We start from the raw sequence: 25,555 nt of genomic DNA, 5'->3' as shown, positions 1-25,555 counted from the left end.
TGATTTAGTGGTTTTATGTCCCCAGGCCTGTGCCACCATCACCACGATTTGTGTAAATGAAACCGTGTGTCACACGAGGTCTTCTGTGACTTAGTATGATTCCGAGGTCCATCTATGGGGAGCAGGTGGGCAGCCTCCATTCCTTTATATGGATCAGTAATGGTCCATTGTGGGGACAGCCCGTATTTTATTTCTCTGTTCATCAGTTGGTGGAAACTTGGATTGTCTTTTCCCACTCTCTGGCAATGGTGAGTAACGCTCTTACGAGTACTCCCGGGCGTTTTTGTGCGGACATGTACTTTCACTTCTTTGGGATAAACACCGGGAGTGGAATTGTCAGAGGGTGATTTTGGGTAACTGGTCAGGAAACTGCCAGACCGTTCCCCACAGTGGCCGCCCCATCTTCCATGCCGTCCACCGTGTGTTGAAGGCTTGGCCCTTCTTACGTCCACACCCACGCTTGCGATCGTCCCTGAACACCTCTGACAGGTCCTGTCGCACTTGCCCTGAGCGGTTCCCTGGCGATTTACAGACCAGGCACCCGGGAAGAGCACCCCCGGCTCCCGGCTGCGTGAGAAGCTCCGCATCCGATGTTCTCTGCTCCCCGGGGTCCGGACGCCTTCGGGACAGGGTCCTCGCCTTCTCTCCTCCCCCATGTTCATTTCAACCCACCGGGAGCATCTCAGGCTCCGCTTCATTTACTTAATGGATGAAGAAGGAAATGATTTCTGAGGCCGAGACGCGAGCGGTCCCTGTGGACTCCGTTCCGACAGCATATTTAAACTTCCACGTGGGGATTCGCTTCTTAGACTGGAAACTGTGACCCAAGACTTTCAACATTTGGTGTTTATAAAGGGAGTTTGAGAGTAATGACTTTTTAAAAGGCATTGGAGTGGGGAGGACTGGCATCATTCTGGGGTCCACAGCGTATGTGGAGTTTGTAAAAGCAGTCGGACAAGGTGTGCACTTTGTCACGCGCTGGTCTGCGCTCGGGGGTGGGTGAGCCGCAGAGATGTGTAGAAATCTCCTTCGTCCGGTGAGATGTGAAGCCCGCTGTTCACGTCCGGGGCCGTCATCCGGTGCCGTGTGATCCTGGGCCAGTCACTTAGCCCTCCCAGGCTCTACTTGTCTCTTTGGCACATGGCTCCTACGGACATGCAAGATCTATGGGCAGTGAAGACGTTTTGGAGAAAGGTGTGCCTGTGAGTCTCCAAGCTGCCTCTTTCCAGGTGGCTTCACACACTGTGTTTTTCTGATTGGAAAGTGCTTACCCAAACTCATTCTCATTTGATCTTGAGTCTGATTCCCTCTAGGACATTTGTCCCGTCCCCCATTTCCTGACCTCAGACACCTCTGTCCCTCAGAACACTTACCTAGGCTGTCACAGGGCAGTTATAAATTCAATTCTTTGATTGATGCCTGTGTGTCTATGAGCCTGGGTAGACTGTGAGCCCAGGTGTCCTGTGACCCCGGGCAGGCTGTGACCCCGGGTAGGCTGTGGGCCCACTGAGGGCAGACACCATGTCTACTTTCACTTCTCAGTGTCACCCTAGCACCTGGCACAGAATAGATGGTGGTCTTGGCTTGGGTTTATTGCAAGGTGACTCTGGGATGCAGGTCTGAGAGCAAGTGTCTCATAAGAATGTGGTCGCAGGAGAAACAGAAATAGGGAAGAAGAAGGGGCCAAGTGGGTAGGGTCTCGGGCAGAGCTGTGCCTAGGGCAGCAGCACGGATCCCACAGGGGACCCGGTGTGAGCAGCTCCTCAGACTTTGTCTCTCACGGAGGCAGGGGGCCTGGGCGTTACTTGTGTAGAATCACGGGCTCGGGCCAGCCAGGCTGTGCCCACCCCCAGCACTGCCAACTCTTTCACAGGGAAGCCGGGAGGACCCTCGGTCCTGGTGTCAGGCCCACGGGGACCTGGGGGGAACCTGCTCCACAGTCCGTTCACATCTGGGGTCCTGCCCGCGACTCCCTGCTCAGGCCTAGTGGAATGGGGCTGCCGCCCGATGTCCGGGGTGCCTGCTCAGGAGCACGCGTGTGCTCGCCAGCCGAAGCCATGCCTCCGCGCGGCATCGTGAGAGCCCAGCCAGGACGCTCTGAAATCGGTGATCCTTGGCGCATTTTTAATTTAGGGTAATTGTGAAGTTTGCACGAGACTTTAGGCTTGTGTGGCCCTTTCAGATCTGGCTGAGCCACAGTCCGGATATGTGTGAGGGTTACCGTTCGGCATCCCGACTGGCTTCCTTCTGGACCCCAGAGTCCTGGTTCAACGAAGGACTGGGTTGGCGGGCGTGAAGGCAGAGGCCGGGCTGGACAGCGACCGGCGTCAAGGACATGCGGAGGCTGCTCGCCTCCGTGCAGACCTGCTGGGTCTAGAATGATCGCGTGAGTTACTCTCTGGGACCCGGCTTTCCTCAGCACCCAGTCACGCTACGCTCAAGACGCGGGCGAAGGGGCAAGTGCAGGACTGTTTGCTCTTTGTTCCTACCCAGAAACCACCGATCTTCTGGGTCAGTTTTATTAGTCTGACCCGGCCTTATATGCGACGGGGGGTACCACTGGGTCAGGACATGCTTTTTGTTTTAACAGAGGTAAAATGACCTCAATTTAACATTTAAAATACTTGAATTTAATATTCTCTAATTTTTTTAAAGATTTATTTATCGTAGAGAGAGAGCGAGAACGAACAGAAAGGGGAGAGGGAGAGAGGATCACAAGCAGACCCCTTGCTGAGCAAGGAGCCTGATCCTGGGAGCCTGAGACCTTGACCTGAGACGAAACCAAGAGTCAGATGCTTAACCAACTGTGCCACCCCTAAATTTAACATTTTAACTATTATATCCCCTACTATTAATGTATACATAGCAATATGACTCTTTATCTTGATTAACGGTTGGCTTATGTCGTTGGCTGCTCCCATATGGGGGCATAAATATTTACAATTGTTAGATCTTCTTGGTGGGTAGCCCCTTTCAGAATGCTGTAGTGTCCTGCTTTATCTCTGACGACAGTCTTTAGTTTAAAATCTAATTTATCTGATATGAGAATTACTACCCCAGCTTTCTTTGAGGCCCGTTGGCATGAAAGATGCTTCTCCTTCCTTTCACTTTCAGTCTGGATGTATCTTTAGGTTCCAAATGGGTCTCCTGTAGACAGCATATGGACGGGTCCTGTCGTTTTATCCAAACTGCAAGCCTGTGCCATTTTATGGACGCATGTAGGCCATTCACGTTGAGAGTGATTATTGAAAGATACGTTTTTATGGACATCGTGTTACCTGTGAAGTCTTTGTTTCTATAGATTGTCTCTATAAATTTCTTTTCTGTGTCACTCTTGGGTTCTTCTTTCTTTTATAGAGCCCCCCTTAATATTTCTTAGAGTGCCGGCTTGGTGGTCACATACTCTTTTAAACCTTGCCGGTCTTGGGAGCTCTTTATCTCTCCACCCATTTTGAATGTCAGTCTTGTTGGATGAAGTATTTTTGGCTGCATTTTCTTCTCATTTAGTGCCCTGAATATGTCTTGCCAGCCCTTTCTGGCTTGCCAGGTTTCTGTGGACAGGTCTGACCTTATCCTGATGGACCTTCCTCTGTGCTTCAGGAATCTCTTCCCCCAGCTGCCCTGAGAAGCTCTTGTCTAAAATTATGATTTGTCAGTTTCACAGTCAAGTGCCTTGAGGCCTTTCTAGATTTGTTGACCTTGGGGGCTGTTCTTTCTGCCTCTAGGACATGAACATTCGTTCCGTTCCCCAAACTGGAAAAGATTTCACCCAGAGTTTGTTCAACTCTATCTTCTGGTCTTCTCTCTTTCTCGACCCCCTCAGGGATCCCAATAATTCTGACGCTGTTTTCATGGCTTCTAAGCTGTTTCTTCCATGCTTTCTCCTGACCCCTTTTCTCTCTGTTTGTCCTCCCGATCACGAATTCTGTCTTCTGCCTCGGTTTCCCTAGCTGTTAGACTATTATAAAGGGTACAGTTCTGTGGCCTTCAATACCTTCACAGGGTCGTGCAACCTCTAATTCCAGAACTTTCTCATCACCTAAATGGAAACCCGACCCATCAGCCGTCACCCGTGTCCCTCCCCTCAGCCAGCGCCGGTGACCACCGATCCGTGTTTACCTAGTCTGGCCATTTCCTACCCATGCACGTCTTTTGGGACTGCGCCTCTCGCTGGGGAAGGCCTTCTGGGTGTTCATCCAAGTCGTGGCACGTGTCAGTGCAGCCACGTGGGAGACAGGCTGGCTCTGCTCAAATAGGACTAAGACCCAGCAGTCGCTCTCCCATGTGGGCGTCCTGCTGTGGGCGGGGCTGGCTGTGGGCGGGGCTGGCTGTGGGCGGGGCTGGCTGTGGGCGGGGCTGGGGTGGGGCCAGGGGTGGGCGGGGCCTCTCCTGCAGGGACCGTCCTAGGGGGAGCCCCCCCGAGGAACTCTGCCGGGCAGAGCCGGGTTGTGCTGTAGCTCCAGGGGTCTCCCTGTGGAGGACAGTCTGGCACCCAAAGCCGAGCGACCAGGAGGAGGTGGCTGGCAGAGGTGGGAAGGAGAGGGTCCCTCCAGGGGCCACCAAGTACAGGGCTCCAGAGGCGGAAAGAGCCCCCGGGGGCTGAAGCACAAAGTGGGAATTTATTCTAATGCCAGCGGAGGCCACTGGAGCTGGGTGAGGTGGGGTCAGATGTTGCAGGGACCTGGGAGCCATGAGGGGCCGGGGACCGGGGCGGATGAACAGCAGAGGTTGTAGGTACCAGAGTCATAATGTCCGGGTGCCAATTCTGCCTTTGCCACCCCCCCTCCACCCCCCGACCCTGGGCCTGGGAGCACAGGGTTAGGTGCTGGGCCCAGAGTCAATGGTCAGCCAGGTTGTCTCAAGTGTGAGTTAATCAGTCAATCAGTCCAGTCTCCCACTCTTAAGTGGGAGTGGGCAGAGCTGGCCGCCTCACCAGAGCGGCTCCTGGGTGCCCCGCGATGACGGAGAGCAGTGGCTGGGGCTGAGGTTAGCCGTGCTTCCATCCACTGGGGCTGGCCTGTCCTGGGGGGCACCAGGGGGCTATCTCCCAGCTGCAGCCAGAGACTCTGAGCATGCTCTGAGGAGACAGGTGTCACCGGCCGTGGCGTGTTCCCGGAAAACGTGAGCTGTGCGGACTTGCCACCTGGCTGGGCTGTGGCCACCTTTCTTGTCGCTTCTGTGACAGCCGCTGGGGGATCCGGGCCGGGACGAGGGCCTGTGGCAAAGTTGGGAGCCACAGTGACAACCAAACAGGGACACCGCCTGTTCTCAGGCACAGCGGCTTCTGCTCTCAGGGGCAGCCATAGATCAACCATGGAGGCACCGGGGGTGGGGGCAGTGCCAGGCTAACACATAGTGTGGCTGCGTGGTCCGCAAACGGAGGAGGGAGCCTAGCTTGGCAAATCCTGAGAAACGTGTCTTGTTCTGTAGGATTTTACACTTCAGAGGTGCGTGCACTCCTTTCCCATGGCTAGAGATGGTGAACTTGAGCACAAGCACAGGGGAGTTGACTTTTCCTCTCCTTTTGCTTCTCAAATACTTGCTGAAGCTTTGCCGGGCCCTCCTGGGCTCTGTTTTTGGGCCTGGGGAGGCAGTTACATGGGACATACTGGGTCCCTGCTCTCCTGGTCAGATAGCAAAGGAGGACGTTCCACTCATGAACAGGCAGATCGATAGCTAATTCTAAATTGTACCGGAGTCCATGGTGCAAAACGTACCAGGAAGCTTAACGGGTGGGTGCGGAGGATGGGGCCGCGGGGAGTGGGTAGGAGTTCGTCAGGGACAAGAGTTGCTTCCAGAGGGATTGGCACGGGGCAGCCTTATGACGGGAGAGCTTGAGCAGGGCGAAGCAGAGGAGAGGCAGTGGTCAGTGGGGCGAGGCAGGGGCGTGGTGCGAGGTAAGCTTGAAGCAGACCCCAGAATCTGGGGTCACTGTTTCGGTCTTGTGTGTCATCCTAAAGGCCACTATGACGTTAAGCAGGGAAGTGACGCAGACCCTGTCTGCCTGGGGGGCCAGGCTTAGCAGATAGATGCTGCGAAACCCATTGGAGGCCAAACCCATTGGAGGCCGCAGAGTTGGAGGCGGGGAATGACTCTGGCCTGGACCCCAGGGGTCAGGAATGCGAGTGGAAGTAAAGGATCCTGAGCACAAACCACTCCCGCTCACCCTCTTTCTTCTCCAAACGCCCACGGGGTACCTTTTCCCTGAAGACATTTCCAACGGGACCGCCTATGGCAGGAGCTGGGTAACAGTGGGTAAACAGAGCAAATCTGCCCTGCACTGGTTCTTATAAATAAAGTTTCATTAAAGCAAGTTGGTGCAGCCACTTTGGAGAACACTGTGGAGATTCCTCAAGAAATTAAAAACAGAGCTTCCCTATGACCCTGCAATTGCACGACTGGGTATTTACCCCAAAGATACAGATGGAGTGAAAAGAAGGGCCATCTGTACCCCAATGTTCCTAGCAGCAATGGCCACGGTCGCCAAACTGTGGAAAGAACCAAGATGCCCTTCAATGGACGAATGGATGAGGAAGCTGTGGTCCATATACACTATGGAGTATGATGCCTCCATCAGGCCTATTAACTTAGGCACCGTCTGCAGCTGCTTTCGTCGGTGGCTGGGCAGTCACAACACAGAATGTGTGACCCACGGCACCGGAGATAGATGCGAGATACATATGAGAACTTTGGTCCATCCCTGACCTCAGCAAAATGAACGTGGGACACATTTTCAAAATACAAATCTATTGGCTCAGATATAGCCAATTTTTTGGCCAATTCCCAGCATTTAAACATGTTTAATTTCCTCAGAAAAATGCTAAGACATGCATATTTTTAAAAAACTAACATTTGCCCTTAGCTTGGACTTGCGTATAAGAACCTCCTCTTACACTTCGGTTTGGAAAGTCCGGGCTGGGAACCTGGGCTTTGAAGATGCCGGACGGAATCGTGTGTCTGGACTCACAGCACGATGCTGGTGTCTCCTGGTGCGTGTCTGACGGTTCATCCTCTCTCCGGAACACTCGTTGTCCTCTCCCCTGTCGGAGAGGATCTTTAGGGGGCTGCCTCTAAAAGCAGCTCCTAGTCTGTGCAAAGTCCGTGGGCTTCTTGCTAAATAATTTCTGTCAGCATTTGCTGATGTGCAAATACAGACTTTCCTGCTGAGCCCAACACCGGCAAACGCCAGAGCTGGTGACGACCAAGGTGCTTTTCCCACCCGCCCCTTCTCCCTCCCTGATCCCATCCTCCTCGCGCTTTTATTCCTGGTTCCAAACTCCACACAGCCTTTCCAGACCTGCTTGATTTACAGATTTGAGCTGATTTTCACTTGGAGAACTGGCCATATGTCTGGCAGACACCAGCGACCATTGGCAGAATTATGGGGTTGACGCTACACAGATGGGCCTTCTCATCAGACGGGCTGGTTTTTCCACAACGTACGCGAGGAAGAAAGAAACCGCTTGAATGATGCCTTGGTTTCTCCACGAGTGTCAGGATGTAGACGGTTCTTTGTCTGGTCTTTATATTTGCACCATTGCCGTGTAGGGGCCTCGGGCAGCTGGAGGACACTTGGAGACACGGGGAGCTTCGAGGCCCAACTTCTGGGAAGGTCTTAGAGGATCCCCTTTGTCTTTGGAATACAGATATTGGGGACAAGACATTTATATTCCAAAAATAAATTTGCCGTGTACACGTCTTAGCGGGAGTACGTTTAAACTGCTTCCTCTCGCCTCTACTGCTCCAAATCCATTCTCGCTCCAGCCTGTGTGTGCTTATGGCTGTCTGGGCAGCAAGGCGTAAACAGGCCTGATCCATCTGTGTGGGAAAAGCTGGCTAAGCAGCTGAATAGAGTTGCTGACTGCAGGACTTCTCAGAGCATTTGTTTGCTGTGATAGTCTGTGGTGGTCCTTCAGGGAGGGCTTTCAGCATGCACGGTGTTTTCCCACCCGCCTTCAACCACAGAGCCCCTCCCGTGCCAGGGTTCCATGGAACGTGCATTGGGAAACACTTGTGTCACGTCCCCACGGGTGAGCTCTATGTCGGAAAGCCTAGGCTCCCGGGCCAGTCCCACCGCTTACCAGCTGTGTGACTTTCTTACATGGGTCCCGCCCCCGCCCCCTGCCCCCCTTCCTCGCCCCAGCCTCCTCTTCTTTAATGTCAAATGGGGCTGGAAATTCAGTCCCTGTCCCCTGGGGAGGTTTGCTTGGAACAGACATGCTGAAGAATTTGGCGGCTCCCCTTGGGCGTTCAAAACCGCGTTCTCCTACAATTAAGCATCCACTCGATTCACGATATTCTGGGGCCGCCGTTCTCCCTGAAGCTCAGCCAGGCTCTTGTGTTTCTTAGCCCTCGACTGATGAGCAGAACACAGCAAGGGGACGCCATCTGCCCGTGGTGGCAGCCGGGAGACAGGGTGCGGCAGCGTGAAGCCTGGACGTTGCTTAGGAATTTAATTATCCCCCGCTGTCAAGGGGTGCAGAGGTGACTCGGGTCGCTGTTGATAACCAATAACCTGCATTCTGATCCCACGTCTGCTTTCCTACGGCAGGATCCAGCCCTCGCGTTGAGGCATGCATTCACTCTCTCCTTCACGTACTCCACATGCCAGGAGGTATGCGGGGTGCCCGGAGAGGGCTGGAGCCCTGCCGTGGGGGCCCCGTGGCCTCTGCACCGGGGAAGCTGTGCCTTTCCCCCCAGGGGCTGTGCTGGGTTGCAGGTTCTGAGGGGCAGGCTGGAAGAGCGGTGGAGAAAGTCTGCAGGAGTTCCGGGAAGGCGGCCACCGGCCCTTACAGGTCCCCCCCTTTTGAATACACTCACCCTTCTCCCTGCCCCTACCGGCTGACCCCAGTGGCCAGTCCCCACGTCCACCCCTGCCGTGATGCCGCGGAGTGCCTCCCTCCTTCCTGGACGGTGTTCGGGTGTGGTCCTGCTTCGGCCTGTACTGCTCAGTATCCCCCACATGTCCTGCCCTTCAGCTGTCACTCGAGCATTTTCCAGGAGGAGTGAAGGTCAAACCAGCCATAGTTTCACATCTGGGAGACTTCAAGTCCATTTTGAAAATTTGGTTTAGGAGGTTCGGACCCATCCTGGTGATGGGTCACTTAATACACCCGGCACCTCTTTGTAGACAGATGTCAAACCACAGCTTTTGCAGGCTGGACACAAGCCGGTGGCCTTTGATGCTAGATGCCATGACCTTTGTCTGTGCTGCTCTGGTGATGGTCTCAGCTCCAGGCCTGTTTTCATCCCACAGCCCGTACCCCTAGCGGGGACGTCATCCTCCCCTCCGTGTGGTCTGATGCAGGGCATAGGGCGCGGGTCTCAGCAGTGGGTGTCCTGACTCTCACCTTCGCTGCGCAGCCTGGGGAAATGATTTCCCATCGCTCTGTCTCCATTTGTGTCCCGGTGATGGGGGCGATGGAAGTAGTGACCTGCCTTCTAGGGGCTTGATAGGAATGGAATGAGCTCATTCATGGTAGGGCTCGGGACAGGGCTTGTCACACAACACAGCAAGTGTCCCAGAGGTGTTGCTGTGGCCCGTCTGTTTTCCGGATTCTTGCCCGTGTGTTCACGTCCCGTGTTGATGGCTCTCCCGGCTCGGGTGACGACTCTGTCTCAACAACATCTCTGGGTCCCTCCCTCCTTTCTGCGCGGGCCTGCCCCCCTTCCCCTGCCTATCCCTTCTCCAAGGGCCCCCCTGCCTGCAGCCTGGGCCCCGCCTCCGGCCATCCACACCGCACTTTTGAGGTCTTTCCACTGCTCGTCCTCAACCACTGCCCGTCCTCAGGGCTTCGGTCTCGGCCCCACACGACTCTTCTTGGCTGGGCCGCAGCCTCCCCTCTCACTCCCATTCCAGGAACCCCGAGCTCCAGCTGAGGGCTCCCAGATTCAAGTGCACAGACCCACGCGGGGCAGAGAGGAACACCAAGGATGAGACAGAATTGTTACTTCTTCTCTTATCAGTCTACTCCCAACGAGAAGATGCCTTTCTTACTTGGAGATCACGTTCTTCCTGTTATGCGCGGCCGGTGGTGCTGGTGCCAGTCTCGTGTGGGTGTACTTGTGCGTGTCCGTGTGTGTGTGTGTGTCCATGAGCGCACGTGTGTCCGCATGTGTGTGTGCCCGTGGACGCGCGTGTGTGTCCACACGTATGTGTGTTCGTGCGTGCTTGTGTCCGTGCGTGTGTGGTCCATGTGCATGTGTGTGTCCGCACGCGTGTGTCTGCGCGCGCGCACGTGCGTGGGTGTTGGTCGCTAACTGGCACTGTAGAAAGCTGGCATCTCCATGTGGACCTCGATTTTCTGTGTAGGGATTTTACTGGGCTGCTTTGGAACCTCAGGGACCGGGGACATCAGATCGTGCTTCCCGGCTTTAATTCCCACTGCCCAGATACCACGTCCTGTCCCACGTCAATGGATTTACAAATCCTTGTCAAACTCCGAGGCCCAAATCAAGTATTACCTGGGCCCCCAGCGGCCTCTGAGTTCTCACTGCCCCCACCCCGGCCCCCCAGGCAGGAAGAATTGTGTCCTTTGCACGTATCATCCCCCGACTTGTTCTTCCTGCTAATTCCAGGCATCGTGGTTTTCTCTGTGGTCGGCGGACCCACCCGGGGCCGGCGGTGGGGGGAGGGGGGCCCAGCATGGCTTCATTCTGCCTCACACTGGCAGGTGCTTGGCTCACAGAAGGCGGTTGCTGAGCATCGAGAGATGGAGTCTTTGGGGCCAGGAAGGCTCACGGAGGACAGAGGCCCCGCTGTGGCGGTCGGCATGCCAAGTTCTGACACGAGTCGGTCCGTAACCTGAAGTTCCCTCAGTCTTTCCTTCTTTGTGTCTTCCTTCTGCTCCGTGAGCGAGTCGGCTTCCCGCAGAGCGGCCCTGGCCCCGGCAGGCTCAGCCCACAGCGGACGGACGAGCCTGCGGATGAGTGAGGGCAACGACCAAGGTGGCGTCCGGATCGCTGCACGCGGAGGGCACTGCCTTCCCCACGAGGCCAGCCACGTGGTGGGCGGCCCGGGCATCAGCGGGGGGCGGGGGGCTTGCCTCCCGCTGTGTTTTGGGGAAAGGGGGAGGCAAGAAGAGAGACGGGAGGTCAGCAGATAGAAGGTGAGGAAGCAGGAGCTCGCTAAGGAGTGGACTTTGGAGTCAGACGGACGGGGGCCGGGTCCAGGCTCCCGCCACGGCGGCTCCACCTCCCAGAGCTCGTGGTGAGCAAGACGGCCACAGCTCCTGTTCGTTCCGGTGGGAAGGACGGACGCCCGCAATCAACGGGACGCCCCAGGACGACATCCAAGAGCCATCAGAGCAAGCAAGGAGGGGATGGCATGAGGACAGGCGCTGACCCCAGGCCAGGCAGGACAGTTAGCCGGTAGCCCAGTGAGCTCAGTCACGGGGGCATCGACGTCCTTCCCTGCCTCGTTCTAGAACAGCGCCGGGCCACAGGTCTGTGGGATCTGCTGGTGGGGGGAGGTGGGCAGGGTCGGGCACCAGGGACCAGGAGAGGGCTGGCGCCGTCCGGGGTGCGCGCTGGGGCCTGCCCCCTTAGCTCCAGCTGTCTCGTGTCAGCGGCGCCGGCCACCCGCCCCATCCCTCCTTCGGGAGCCCCGGGAGGCCCCTGCCTGCTCCGCGGCGGCCTGTTTTACTTCCTCGTGCAGCTGTGGGGAAACAGTTCCCGTTAATTAACTGCTAATGCTTCCCAGGTGGCAAAGGTGGCCCTGGCGCAGCCCGTGTCACTCGGAGGCTGGAGGGATCTGCTAACGTGTCTGCGCCTCTGGGAGCCTCCGGGCGCGGGGAACGGCTTCCTCCCGAACCCCAGGGAGACGGCGTCTGAACTCACGGGCGGGGCACGGGGTCGGCACGCACGTCCACCCAGCCCCGCCTGCCCTCTGCAGACACACACATGCGGGAACACGCCCGCCCGCCACGTTGGCTCCAGACATGCCCCAGCCACGTTGGCCCCCAGCCACGCCTGCGTGCCCTCGAGTGCGCGGGGGCCACTCTGTGCCCAGGAGGGCGCACACCCGCCTCTCGCTCCCACGGACCCCCACGCACACAGTCGGCGACACACTGATGCCCCCTCTGCCCTCGAGGTGCCGGTAAAGAATTCCGTCGGTGGATGCTATGGCGTCTCTTCTGAAATTTCTGTCCTTGGGCCAGTCCCTGGGCCTGAGTCCCGCTGGGGGAGGTGGCAGGGAGAGGGCATCCCTCCCGCGTTGCGGGGGAGGGGTGCTGGAGCCTGTTGCCACCTGGGCTTCGCTCCCCTGGTGACAGCAGGGCCCCCGAGGAGTTGCTCAGATGAAGGTGTCTGTCTTGGCCCAGCATGTGGGATACTTGGTAAATGGAGATGAAGAGACCTCAGGGGCTCTTTCCGAATTTTGGGTCAGGTTCAAGCCCCTGAGTAGGCCCCTTCTGTGCTCCGGCTGTGTGTGAGGACCGAGAACGCGCTCCAGCCGCCAGGGACAGAGGTGCGGTGGGGGGAGCAGGGAATCAAGCCAGCCATGTGGCCAAGCCCCAGGCAAGGACATGGGAAGTACGGCCCCCTCAGTTCCCCAGCAAGGCCGAGGGAGGCGCGAGGGTGCAGGGAGGAGATGGGGTCAGCACGTCCACTCCCATCTGTGAGCGACAGAGCCCCCCTGTGAGCCCAGATTCCTGGTCGTAGCCCCTGTGTTCCGCACGACTGCACCGTACCGGTTTCCGTAGCACGCCAGAAACGTTACTGCACGGCGATGACGATGATAAAGTCACGGGGTAGAGGGTGGCAGAGGTGAGTGGGTGGGCGCGGAATGAAGACGTGGGGAGCTGTCCTGGCTTGGCGATCGGTCTGCTGTTTGTGCTACAGGAGAAGGGAAAGGGCAGGGAACGTGCAGAAAAGTGGTGTGACTAGAATTCTGTTTTTAAAGGGGTGGGGGGACTGTGGGAGGGGGCTGGCTAGAACACCCGTGGCGGCATCTGGGGGGAGCCGCTGGTGGCCTGGACCGGAGTCCCGGTGATGTGGGTAGCCAGTGGGGTGGGATTTGGGGTCTGATTCGTGGTTTACTCTGTGTGCTGCTCCTTTTTGCTTTGGCTGCTAGGAAGCTCAGAGCCCCAAGTATGCCTTTCTCTTGTGCCCTTGTGGCGTCTCTAAGCCCTGGGTGCTATGGTCCTGCCTGCCCAGAACCCCCTTCCTCTGGATTTCTGCATATGCTCATCTTATGGGCTCTGTGTTTCTGGTAACTGCCCCCCATCTTTTGTGAGCTATAAACCAAGTGATGACAATAGTCCATTGTCCCCAGGCACCTCTCCGGGGACTTTCATCTTCTTCCTCCAACCAGCCTGGAGGCTTGGGGGGACATGGCCTGTTCTCTCCCCCTTGTGCCAAAATGCCTGCAGGACAGCAGCCTTCCGGGGCCATGTGGCTCTGGCCGCTTCTGTGGGCGGAAAGGAAAGGAGAGGATAATAACACGGAATGAACTGCCTCTGGGAACAGTCTGCTTCCTGCGCCCGGAGGCCTGGAGTGCAGAGCTGGGGAGCCGGTGGTGGGAGGAGTCTGCGACCCACGCCCTGGGGCTCCTCCCGCTTGCTCCCTCCCCGCGCTTCCTGCTCCGCTGCTGGGTGCTGGGGACACACACGGAAACGAGCTCAGCTAAGCTGCGTTCTCCCACGAGTCCCCCCTAGGCTTGTTCTTCCACACGGGGTTGCTGTGTCTGCCGCCGTGGACACGGTCTCTGCCGTACAGTCAACAGTAACGGCTAGAGAGAGTGGGCACCCACCCTGGTGGGCTGGGACAGTCCTGGTTTGTGCCTTTTGTTGGTGTCTTCCCCCATTTGTGTCCAGCTCTGGACACAAATTTACGGTCACCCTAGAAGCAGATTAGAGATACAAGGGAGGGGGGTCTCTGGAATCACACTGCTCAAGGTCATGCCGACCTCCAGCATTTCCTCGCTCTGTGAGTCAGCAGGATGCCTCACGGCTGAGCCTCAGTGTGCTCATCTGTACAGTGGATGAGTCTGTATCTTACAGACTGACTGTGAGGGGAGGTCAGGGAAGTCAGCAGGTCCCTGACCCGGAACAAGCCGGGACTGACTTTCACCCCATCATCATTCTCGTGTTCCTTGTATGATATAAACCACCAGGAAACCTTCTACCAGGAGACCCCCCATGCCAGCATGGTATGGTAACCAGCGTGTCTACAGAGCCTTAGAACGTAGACAATGTTATTACGCAGGGATTGTAACATATTCTCAGTGAATTTTGTGTTGAATGTGTTTACCTGAGTTTCTAGTCTCTGTGGTCACCCTGAATCTTCCTTTCAACACGCGGCATCTGGGATGTTCATTATCTTTATTTTACAGACATGGAAACTGAGGCCAAAGTTGCGGGTGCCTTGCCATGAGCCTTGGGCTACCGATAGGTGTCAGACCTCGGGGATCATCTGACTGCCGCTCCCCAGGGTCGTGTGTCCCTGGGGACCCTGTCACGTGGGGCACAGGGCTAGATCTGACGGCGACCAGCCCGTCACAGGGCCTGGCCCCTCTGGGGGGCCTCCTTCTGCTGACAACCCTCCCGAGACCCCTCATTCCAGCCCTGCTCTGCCGGGAGCTTCGGGTCCCTCTGGGGCTTCTTGGCTCCGTGGAAACCCCCCGCCCTGTCTGTGGGGAGCAGTGTGTGTGCTGGGCAACATGTGTGTGCATGTGTGTGTGTGTGCACACGTCTGCACGGAGTGTCCAGGCCAAGGTCGGGCACATGTGCCAGTAGCCACACCGGGGAGCACTGACGGGTGTGTGAACATGCGCCCAAGGGACACGGAAAGGTTGAAACTTAGGGCACTCGGAGCCTCGTCCCTGCCAGAAGGAAGGTCCCTTCCCTGTGCCAGGAGGGGTTTGGGGCAACTGAAGCTCCTTTCTCCATCCTCTTGGGCCCTGGCCTGAGCGCGGCCTTAGCCACACCCCGTGGATGGGGTCTGGGGGGCCACGGGGGTGGCGCAGGTGGCTCTCACGCAGTTCTCTGATTTCTCCGTCTTGTTCGCTGTGTTGTTCTCCATTCTAACGAATCTTCTTTCTTCAAACGTGAACACATCATAAACTCCCGAAGGGCCAGTCGTGAAGCTCATGTCTTCCTCTCTCCCAGGCCCCCAGGAGCGCGTGTCCCCTGTGGCTTGAGGGCCCTGCAGACGTGTTCCGCGCAGCCGTGTTCTCTGCATGACCCCCTCACGCACGTCGCTGGCGTGTGCTGTGTGATGCTGCGTGTGATTTTCTTTTCTTTTCTTTTTTTTTTTTAAGATTTATTTATTTATTTGACAGAGATCACAAGCAGGCAGAAAGAGAGAGAGAGAGGAAGCAGGCTCCCCGCCGAGCAGAGAGCCCGATGCGGGGCTCAATCCCAGGACCCTGGGATCATGACCTGAGCCGAAGGCAGAGGCTTAACCCACTGAGTCACCCAGGCGTCCCTGCGTGTGATTTTTTTGACCTGGCAATCGATCGTGTCCTGGTGGCCTCTCTGCTTTCTTTCCTTCCATGTCCATACATGGGTCACAGATGGGAGGGATGATCAGTGACTTAGCCAGTGGCCTGCTGATAATACCAGTCTCGGCACCACGTGCGTCCTCGGATGTCCGTCTCTATGTGTCCCACGGAGCGTGAAAACAGCGTAGTTTTCTGAACAAGGATCCAAAGGAGAGCTACTTTCCTTGGCCTGTTCATGGACCGACTCCTTCCATGGCTCTCCAGGGAGGAGCATGGCTAGGCCTGTGCTGAGGGTCAAGGCAGAGAGCTGACAGCTGAGTGGGAGGGCAGGCACCCAGGGACCATTGCGACTCCTCGATGCTGGCACAAGTAGCTTCAGGAGCAGAAGACAAAGCTCTGCACCTTATCTGCGGCAGGAGAAGGTGCAGCCTTGTAGAGAAAGTCAGATTTAGCAGAGTGGCTGAAGTTGACAGGGCAAAGAAGCCGGGAAGAGCAGCACAGGTGACGGGCATAGCATGAGCAAAGGTCCTGGGGTGGGAGAGATTTCATGGGGAATTTGAGAAGTCTTCAGATTGCTGTGGCCAAGTGCAAACTTGGGGGAGGGCTTCTGGCAGGCCACAGAAGGGTTCCAGGGGGGAGGCTTTCCCTAGAAGGGGGCACAGGAATTCAGGCACTAGTATGTATCACCTGTGGGTGCTCACCCATGGCAATGAGCCCCAGGTTTTGGAGAGTCACTGGTGGCCCCTTGGGTGAGGGGAGTCACCTCAGCAACCCCCCCCCACTTGAGCCCCTCCTTGGTGTTCCCCTTCAGATGAGATGGACCAGGCCCCCCCGGCGCGCTCCGAGCATCTGGTCTCAGGGATCCGAACCCCGCCGGTGAGGAGGAACAGCAGACTGGCCACCCTGGGCAGGATCTTCAAGCCCTGGAAATGGAGGAAGAAGAAAAACGAAAAGCTGAAGCAGACGACGTCCGGTGAGTGTGGGGGAGAGGGAGCGGGGCCCCGGCTGCTGTGTTTCTCTGTGCTGATGTTGCCTCCCCAGCCCCCACGGGAGGGCGGGCTGAGCTCCGTGGGCCCCAACGGCAGGAGCTGCTCAGCCTTGCCGGGTCACCTCCTGGCTGGGGCGGGTCAGCTCCAGGCACACCTGTCACCCCCCTCACCGCCCAGACTCACGGGGCACACAAGTCACCGGCAGTCCCGGAGTCCCTGCAGGCCGGGGCAGGGAGGCTGGGTTGGGACAAGTGTCCTTGCTGACCACGCTCTGACAACACCGGGGCCTGCCCTCCCTAGGAGGCTCCTGGGTGACTGGGAGGGTCGAGGCCCTCATCCTGGCTCTTCCTGGAAACCAGAGCCAGCTGCTCCGGGCTCCTAACCTCTTCCTGCAGAGAGAGGCCGGCTATCGGGCCCTCCCACCCCAACGCTCTCCCTGCAAAGGGCCCAGAAACTTCCTTCCCTCACTCACCGCGGGCGGCATCCTCACACCCTGCCAGTCCCGGCTCTGTGGGAAGTTGGGTTGCGCCGGGTTGTACCGTTGCCCCTGCCCCCTAGCGTCCACAGCAGGAACTGTGGCCGGGGCACTGGACCACGGAGGACAGGTGTGGGGACAATGACACAGCTGGCGGTGATAGCAAGTAAATGACCTAGTAAACACAGAGGACCACCCACAGGCCAGTGCCCTTCCCGGGACCCCACCCACCTCGGGGAGGGGCCCTAGGCTTGGAGGGAGAAGCCCGGCCCAGGGTCCAGCAGCGAGCAGGCAGCCAGCAGGCCCACGGGCTGGCGTGACCCCTGGCAGCCTGGCTCAGATCTGATTCCTGGATGACGGGGTGTCCTTGGTGAAGGGGAGGGAGGTCCGTGCCCTGAGGAGCAAACCCCAGGGGGGACGGCATCTCAGCTCCCGCCGGGCCTCACTGCTGAACACGTGCTTGTTAGCTATGGCTGGAAACCATTAACAAGGGAGCTGTGCACGTGGGATTAGTTGAGGCCTTGGGGACAGCCTGGGAAGGGCTGGTCTCCGGCTGCTGTCTCTAGCGGTCCCCAGGGCCCCGGTCTCCTTCCATCCTTGGAGCCCTGCAGATTCCAGAGCTGCTAGGACGTGGAGACAGAGCCGATGCGGGTAGGGAGAGCTGCCGAGAGCAGCAGGCCCTCCACTCACACTTGTTACACAGTTTACAAATTATTTCTTAACTCCCCAAGAGGCTGATTGAGCAGTCCTCCTTGTCGAGAGTGAAGGCAGAGCAGGGTTACTGCAGGGGTCCTGACTGCCTGCTGTGTGCCAGGCACCAAGTGGATGGGGGACCCGAGCACTCAGCGCTGTCTGTCCAGTGGCGAGAGGGGCAACAGGCCAGCAGGCATGTGCGCCAGCCCTGGAGAGGTCACGGCTCCCAGAGGGGCCGAGGAGGAGCTGAGCAGGTGCTGGGGAGAGGTGCAGTGGGCTGGGCCTCGTTCTGGGCTGGATGATCTGAGCAGTCTCAGGTGAGGAGGCACTGTTGATCCGAAGCGTGATTGGCTCCTTGAGAAAAGCAGGGAACAGCATTGTAGCAGAGGGAATAGTTCATGCAAAGGTACTGAGCTGGCGAAGGCACAGGGCACCAGAGCACGGTGACCTCTGTGACCTCGGGAGCCCCTGATATGCTCTTGGCTGTAGAATTGGAGGGTTGAGCTGTGCAGTCTGTGTGCTCCACACGCCAGGCCCCCTGAGCCCCGTGCTGTGGGGGAGTGACAGGCTGTGGGATCCCCGCAGGTGGGCTGAGGTCTGCAGGTAAACACCTGTGGGGTCCCCCCCTGGGGGCCTGCAGCCGGCATTTGGAAAACTGAGGATCAGGGCTGCCTTTCGTTTATTCTTTTTTTTTTTAAAAGACTTTATTTATTTATTTGACAGGCAGGGATCACAAGTAGGCAGAGAGGCAGGCAGAGAGAAAGAGAAGCAGGCTCCTCGCTGAGCAGAGAGCCCGATGCGGGGCTCGATCCCAGGACCCTGGGACCATGACCTGAGCCGAAGGCAGAGGCTTAACCCACTGAGCCCCCCAGGCGCCCCTGCCTCTCGTTTATTCTAAATCATTCTTCCCCGCGAGCGTGGGGGGTTATTCCCGTGTATTCAGTATATTATTGACCTCACGGGCGTTGCTGGCTAGCATGAGACGACGCACATCTAAAGGTGATTTAAAGAGACAAACAAGCCCACAGTGGCTTGGGAAGGGCGAGCAGGGGCAGCACTTCGAGGACGGCTCCCAGAGGCTGTGGTCTGGGATGTGGGCCCTGAGCTGGAATGTGCTCTGGGTGCGGGGGGTGGGGGGCAGTCCCCTGAGATGGGGACAGCAGACCCTCGCAGCGGTCTCTTTGGGTCACTGGAAGTCTCAGGAGTCAGGGCGGGTGACGTCCTGTGTGTGGGCCAGGACCCCAGACCATGCGACCCTCGGGTCTTCACCTCCACTCCGGTTCTCCTCACCCCTGTCTGCTAGACCGGACAGCAGGCGCTCTGTGTACACCTCCCAAGTCAGGGCTCAGTTTCTCATTTTTGTGCATACTTCCGGCACCCGGAAATTGGACTAAGAAAGGACATTATGTTCCCTTGGCCTGAAAATGTCTTTTTCCCGACGTTTGGGTCCTCCCTGTTCGTGCTCAGCTCTCAGCGCGAACACCCGCAGGGAAGCCAGCCCTGATTGTCAGCCCAGCCAGGGCTCCCCACACCCTGTCCTTGTCCCTCGGGTTCTGGGTCATCCCCCTTGCTCATTTGTAGATGTTCATTGTCTGGTGTCCCCAAGTAGAGGCCGTGCCTGTCTTGCTCCCCTATGCCTGCCACAAAGTAGGTGCTCAGTAAACGCTTTATTAGCTCTGATCATTAGAACAGCCCCATTATCACTGCCTGCTCCCTCCTAGAGCCTCCTGGAGCCCTGGGAAGTGGGGGGCTGCATTGGTTCTCCTCCCCAGGGACTCGCCAGTGCATGCTCAGCACTTAGCACTTAGTAGATGCTCAGGAAGTATTTCTAAATCCATAATTTCATTGCCATCACCTGTTTGTCCTCTGCCGCTAGTCTTCAAGCTCCGACGGGAGGGGCTGGCTCTGTTCCACGTCCCCCACTGCCGTCCTCACCAGGCGGAGTGCTTGCACGCGTGGGGGACCACACGCCCTCTGTGATCACGGTTCCTGGACAGAGAAAGGAGATTGTCCAGCAGAGTGATCCCCCTGCCTCAAGTTTGGGGCATCTGTGCGATGCTCAGCAGAGTGCATAGTAGGAAAGCATAGTTCCTGGACAAGGCCCCTGCCAGTGGCCCCCGACCCCACAGTCCCCTGCTGTAAGTGGGAGGCGCAGGCAGGCCCCGTGGTGACTCACCGGCACATTTGTGTGTTGTGCAGCGCTGGAGAAGAAGATGGCGGGCAGGCAAGGTCGGGAGGAGCTCATCAAGAAGGGTCTGCTGGAGATGATGGAGCGGGGTAAGTGGGGCCCGGAGGCCCGTCGAGGGCGGAGCGGCTATCGGGGGGCCCGGGGTCCAGAGGCGGGGGCTGAGTGCCAGCGGGGCCTCCCCAGGGCCGTTCCCTGTCAGGCCCGTCCTGAGATTCCGGGCCACCTCTGCACCCGGAACGGAGCTGAGAGCCGTCGTCCTCCGTCCTGCTTCCCCCGAGCTGGTGGCGTTGGCTTTTGTTTCGAGTTCCGTCCCGATCCCCGACTCGGGCAGGTGGTTCTGACTCACGCGGCCCTCTCGTACCCTGTCACCCTTGGGAAGCATCGACGGTGTTCTGGGCGCTGACCCGTCCCATCCCTTCCCTGCGCCCCCTGCCCCCGCACTGGTGCTTACCCCACTCTGCAGACGAGGAACGTGAGGGTCTGGAGGGGCCCGCCCCGGGGTCACGCAGCCCAGGGCCCGGACACCGCCCACACGGCTCCGGAGGTGTCACCACGGGGCGTGTGCTCGCTGGCTGGTCGTTCACGACATTCTGGAGCTGCTGCCTGTTCTCGCGCGCTCGGGGGTGACGAGCCACAGGGCTCGGGTCCTCACGCACACCTTCCGTGCGTGGTCCTTCGCGGAGACACAGGTGTCGGCAGACCTCGCCGTGGCCGGGAGCTCCTGCGTCCCAACCGGGGGCCTGGCCGCGTGCAGTCAGCTCCCCGAGGCTGTGCGAGCACGTGGAGCTCCCGGCCCCGTACCCAGGGTTTCTGTGGCTTGGTCCTGGCATCGGGACTGGGAAGGGGCCTCAGGAAGCCGGGGACCCCGGTGGGAGCGGGCTCGGCCTCTGCCCTCATTTCTCCTCTTCACCTGCAGAGAGGGATGGGTCTTCATGATGCCACGTTCTTGGGAAACCGGCCCCCGAGATCGCTTCCTCCGGGGGATGGAACTTCGTGTGTGAGTGGGGTGCTTGGTCCCGGGTGCTGTGGCACTCGGGTGTTGAATGTCTGACCCTCAGATTTGGGGGACTGTCGTTGCTGATGGACATCTGGACTGTTTTAGTTGGGATGGGACGAAGCAGCTCCAAACCCCGCATTTTGAATATGTCGCCAACAGACCTTCCTGCGGACTTTGGGGAAGGGACGTTAAGAACAGCATTAAGGCCTCTTTATCATCCGTCATAGAAATTATTATGGCCAGTGAACGAAGAGGAAGCCAAGGTGTGGATTTGATTCCGGTCAGAGAGGCAAGGGGGGCCTTGCAGAGGAGGGCTGTGCTTTTCCTCAACTCTGAGCCCCGTTAAAAGATGTCGTCTGAAGGATGGACGGGCCGCATGGAGCAGGCGATGTCCGGCCTTGGCTCCCGGCGTGTCATTTGCCAACCCCCACGCTAGATCCCACTGTGTCCCGCTAAGTGATTATGAGCCGGGAGCCAGGTGGGTCCAACACACAGCGTCCTCCCTCAGGGGTTGGAAATGCGCTCCTGGACGGATGCCGCGGTCAGTAACCCCACAGGCCAACAGAAAGTCACGGCCCAGCTGTGTCACGCCCGGAGAACAAGACGCGAGGCCCTGACCCGACCTGGGGGGCAGGGTGTGATGTCTCCGTGGGACCCCAGGACATCAGAACGGGCCTGGCTCTCAGAGCCCGCTGCTCATTACTGTTAGGTGGGGCGCGCGCCAGCGAGTGGCTCTGGGCGTGGGACGCAGGCACCTGTACTTCATAAGCCTCCCTAGCTGCCTCCGGCCTTGTGCCACCAGGGTTGAGAAGGGGAGAGCTGGAGAGTGCAGGGTGGGGGTGGGGCCCATCATCCAGCCCCGAGCAGCAGCAGGAGCAGGGCCCAGCGGTGGGAGGGGAGAAGGTGGGCGAGGTGCAGGGAGGTTGGAGAGGGGGCAGGTCCCACAGAGCCTGGCCTCTTCCCTGCACTCCTGGTGGGTGATAAGCCCAGGGCGGAGCAGGGTGTGGGGCCGAGTGGGTCTGCAGGGGGCCTGCCTGGGGCGTCGCTAAGGGGGGCCTGTTAGCAGGGTGGTAAGGGTGCTTCCGGAAAGGGGCCTGGGGTCAGGGAGAGGAGGGGGACGTGTTCTTGTTCTGCGGGCCTCTGTCCTGCGTGTGCCGCCCCGGAGCGGCAGGGACAGCGGGATCCGGGGCCATGTGGGGCAGCAGCCCCCTGGGGTGTTTCTGCCCTGCCCCTGCTCAGAAAACGCCTTTTGCCTGGGGGCGGAGGCCGGCCCTGGCTCGTCCCAGTGTTCCCGCTGGTGGCTAAGAATGCCTGGTCGGGGTGTGGGCCCCCTCCGGGCTCTGGGCTGGGAGCAGAGCGGTGAGCCCTTCCGCTCTGCGGGCCTCTGTCTGGGGTGGGGGTGGGGTGTGATTCCCCATCCTGGGTCTGGATGAAGGACTCCTCAGTGGCCACCACCTGGTCTCGGCCAGGCCTGTGCCTGCAGTCCGAGTGCCTCCTTGCCGCTGGCCGTGTCACTGAGCCTGCGCCCTGCTGGCCCCGGTGGGTGGGGGGGGTGACCAGGGACGCTGCAGAGGTGCCCCAGACCTCACACTTGAGCTTCCGTGGCCAGAACGAACTCACACCCGGCTCGCACCCCACACCTGGCCCCTGGGAGTTGGCCCACAAAGCAGTAAGCAGCAGGGCGGTGCTCCCAGGCAGGGGGGAGCCCCGGGGGGCGAGCCTGTGTCCCTCTCTGGGGCTGTTGTCGTCTGATCCTAGGAGCCCGAGCATTATCTCAACCAGCCTGACCCACCCCTCTTCTTGTTCCGAAAAGCCTGGTGGTCTGTTGGAATCTAGGGGGGGACCCGTGGCTGCTGTTAAAAGACACGGGAGGTGGACCAGGCATGGGTGGGGAGGAAGGAGGTGCCCCCCCCACGCCCATCTTCCCCGCTTTGGTCACACTCCTCTGACTCCTCAGTGATGGGTGGGGGCCAGCCAGCGCCCCCCAGGCCCCTCCATTCCGTCCCTTGCCCGAAGGCAGCCAGTAAGGGGCCTGCGCGTTCCTCCGTCTTCCTGCATGTGTGCGCTTGGCCTTCTCCTAACTGAAGGAATTTCGTCCCCTACCACGGAAGAGGAGATGGCTGTCCCCCTGGTGCTGTGTTCGGTGACCTGGGAGGCACGAGGTTTCCTTCCTTGGCGGGGAAGGGGGGGGATTGGGCAGTGACAAATCACACGTGTGTGGTTCTGTGTGTCAGGGACCCCGGGGGCAGCACGTGCGCGCGCGCGTGCCTGCGAGTGACGGTCCCGGGCGCCGAGGCTGCTCCGTGTAACACAGGTGCTCCGCTGGGTGCCCCCACAGCACTCCGGGTAGGGTGGGCATCTGACAGAACGGGCTGGGAGGGAGCGCTGGCTGAACAGTGAGGCCCAGGGGACAGCCACCCACAACTCCCCCCGTCCCAGCCGGCGTTCCTTAGCAACGGCCCTGCCAGCAGCGCTATTTTGGGAACCGTAACTTTTCATTGAACAGGATTGTGAACGGGAGCTCTGAGCACGGTCCAGAAGCGTCCCACAGGTGCCCCAAGCTGGGCGCACGTGGGGGACGCTGCCATGGCCTGTGTGCTAGAGACTGCTGGGCCGGCGGCAGGTGCGGACCCGTGGGCCTTCCCGATTCAACGTTCTGACCGCTGTCTGGTTGGTGATGACGATGGCGGGGAGGGGGGCGGTCACTGGCACAAACCGCAGTGTCTGTCACTGGCAGGAGATGGCCTGTCCTTCATAAGACTGGGAGTCTGCCTCTCTAAACGGCGGGTTCCAGCCTTGCCTGGCAAAGGTGTGCATACGTCTGACTCGGTGCTTGTGGGGTGCCCGTGCTGGGCCTCTGGCGGGGCACAGCTTGCCGTCCGTGCTGGCCGGCCTCTGTGCCAATGACCCTGTAAGCTGATGGCAGAGCCCGTCCCGGCCGTGTGTCGAGGACGTGGAAACCAGTCCTGAGCGAGTGGGGGAGGAAGCCCGGTTTCGAGCTTGAGCTCCGTGACCTTTCATCGTGTCCCCTGGCTGTGTTCTCCCAGCTGGCGTCGGCATCTTTTCCTGGGTCGGGGTTGGTCGGCGAACCGTGGCTGCGAGTCTGCAGGCCAGACCTGGCCCGGGACCAGTTTTTGGAAGGCCCTTGGGCTGAGTCAAGGTTTTTAAACTTAAAGTGCTTTTTGTAAAAATAAAAAAATTGAAGACTTTCAATTTGGGGGCCAGATGGCATGTGGGCCACAAAGTCTAAAATACTAGCCTTCTGCTCTTTTTTTGGGAAAGGTTGCAGAGCCCTCACCTGGACCCTCTGGTCAGGGGACACGGCTGCAGAGATGAGCCCTTCCCAGCCGCAGATCTACAGACTTCTGGCCTGGCTGACATTTCTGCCCTTCCTGGGGAGCGGGCTGTGGCCTCGAGGGGAGGAGGTGCTGGGCCATGGCGGCCGCTCCCGTCCCTGCAGGGTCACGTGCGTGGGCTGGGCCCACGTCCTGGGTGCAGTGAGGGCTCTGCAGGGGAAGCCCGTTGCTCTCACCTGGGCGCCTGCCCCCAGCCTGGGGCCCGGGCAGTCCGTCCATCGGCGCTCATCAGCGGCAGTTAGGGTCGTGGCAGGCACAGAGCGTCCTTTCTGCCGGGGTGCTTTGTAGACTCACCCACTTAATCCCCACATGGGTGCTGTGAAGCCCGCAGTGACGTCATTCTCCCCATCTTTTCCGAGTTGAGGAAGCGGAAGCTGGAGGGGCCTACCACGGGACGGGACGCGTGGGGAGCGGGACTTTCTCCTTCTTGTGCCACTCTGGGGGTAAAAGGGACGTTGTTGGAGGCCCGGAAGGCAGCGGGTGGGGGTTGAGACTGGCTGGGGTGAAGGGAGCGCTGATCTGAGGTCGGCCCCCGGCCCCAGGCCCCACAGTGATGGGAGGTGGTGGTCCTGGGCCAGGCTCGTGACCCCACAGTGCCGCTCTGCGCAGGGTGGCCTCGTGCACGCCATGTGGCATCTGAGGGGTGTGCGGGGTTCCGTGCCCAGTCTGCTCTGCGTCTCGAAAGTGGTTATCGTTTGCTGGCTGTTTCTAAGCCCGGACCTGCCATCTGGTGGCCGTGGGACTGGACGCAGCGTGTCCCTGAGCACCACGCCCCTCGTTAAGTCGGGGGCTGGAGGTGAACCCTCCGTCCCAGGCCACACCCTCAAGGGCTCCAGCAACTGGGTCCCAGCAAGGGGAGGCACTGAGCCTCCCTTCACTCCTGCCGGAAGCCTGGGGTCGTTTCTTAGGAGGCCTCCTGTCTGCACTTACGGACGCCCTGCTCTGACCGGCTTCAGTCCTGGGCTTTCAGTGCCTCGGAGCGTGAGCCAGCGGGGGGCAGGGATCGACTCTTATTCCCCGCTGCCTTCCTGGGGCGGAGGCAGGCCTGGGCGTACCGTGGGTGACAGCGGTTTGTGTGCTGGGGACCGATGTGGAACAGTGGGCACGGAAGTGGACCGGTCACCTGTAGCCACGAGAATGTTCTGTAACCCCCGTAGCTCCTCGGGGCAGACAGCCGTCGGTGGGTGTCGTCCCGTCGGGGGCTGGTCTCTGCTGGCTGGACGGGAGCAGCCCCGTTTTGTACATCTGCCTTTTGTCCCTAGCCCGCTGGCCTGGCGCGTCCCGGCAGCGAGGACAGGCGGGGGCTCGATTGCGGGGGTGTGCGAGCACTTCTGAAGTCACTGCTGCTTCGAGGCCCCGTTGGCCAAAGCAAACCAGAGGGCAGAGGCCAGCATGGGAACGAGGGGTACCGCGGG

General features: G+C 59.2%; 1 protein-coding gene across 1 annotated transcript in view; it reads left to right on the top strand.

Annotated features, from left to right (window-relative positions):
- Positions 1-25,555, top strand: part of PHACTR3 (phosphatase and actin regulator 3) — a gene marked incomplete at its 5' end in the record, with an annotated part of 223,563 nt that overhangs the window by 116,667 nt on the left and 81,341 nt on the right. Inside the window, 2 exons of the mRNA XM_080812763.1 lie at positions 16,254-16,415; positions 19,799-19,876. Of these exons, the coding sequence (XP_080668889.1) occupies positions 16,254-16,415; positions 19,799-19,876 (240 nt within the window). The remainder of the gene's footprint in view (positions 1-16,253; positions 16,416-19,798; positions 19,877-25,555) is intronic.

Source organism: Martes martes (assembly GCF_963455335.1).
Source record: "Martes martes genome assembly, chromosome: 9".
NCBI lineage: Eukaryota > Metazoa > Chordata > Mammalia > Carnivora > Mustelidae > Martes > Martes martes.
This window is presented reverse-complemented; position numbering and strand designations above follow the sequence as displayed.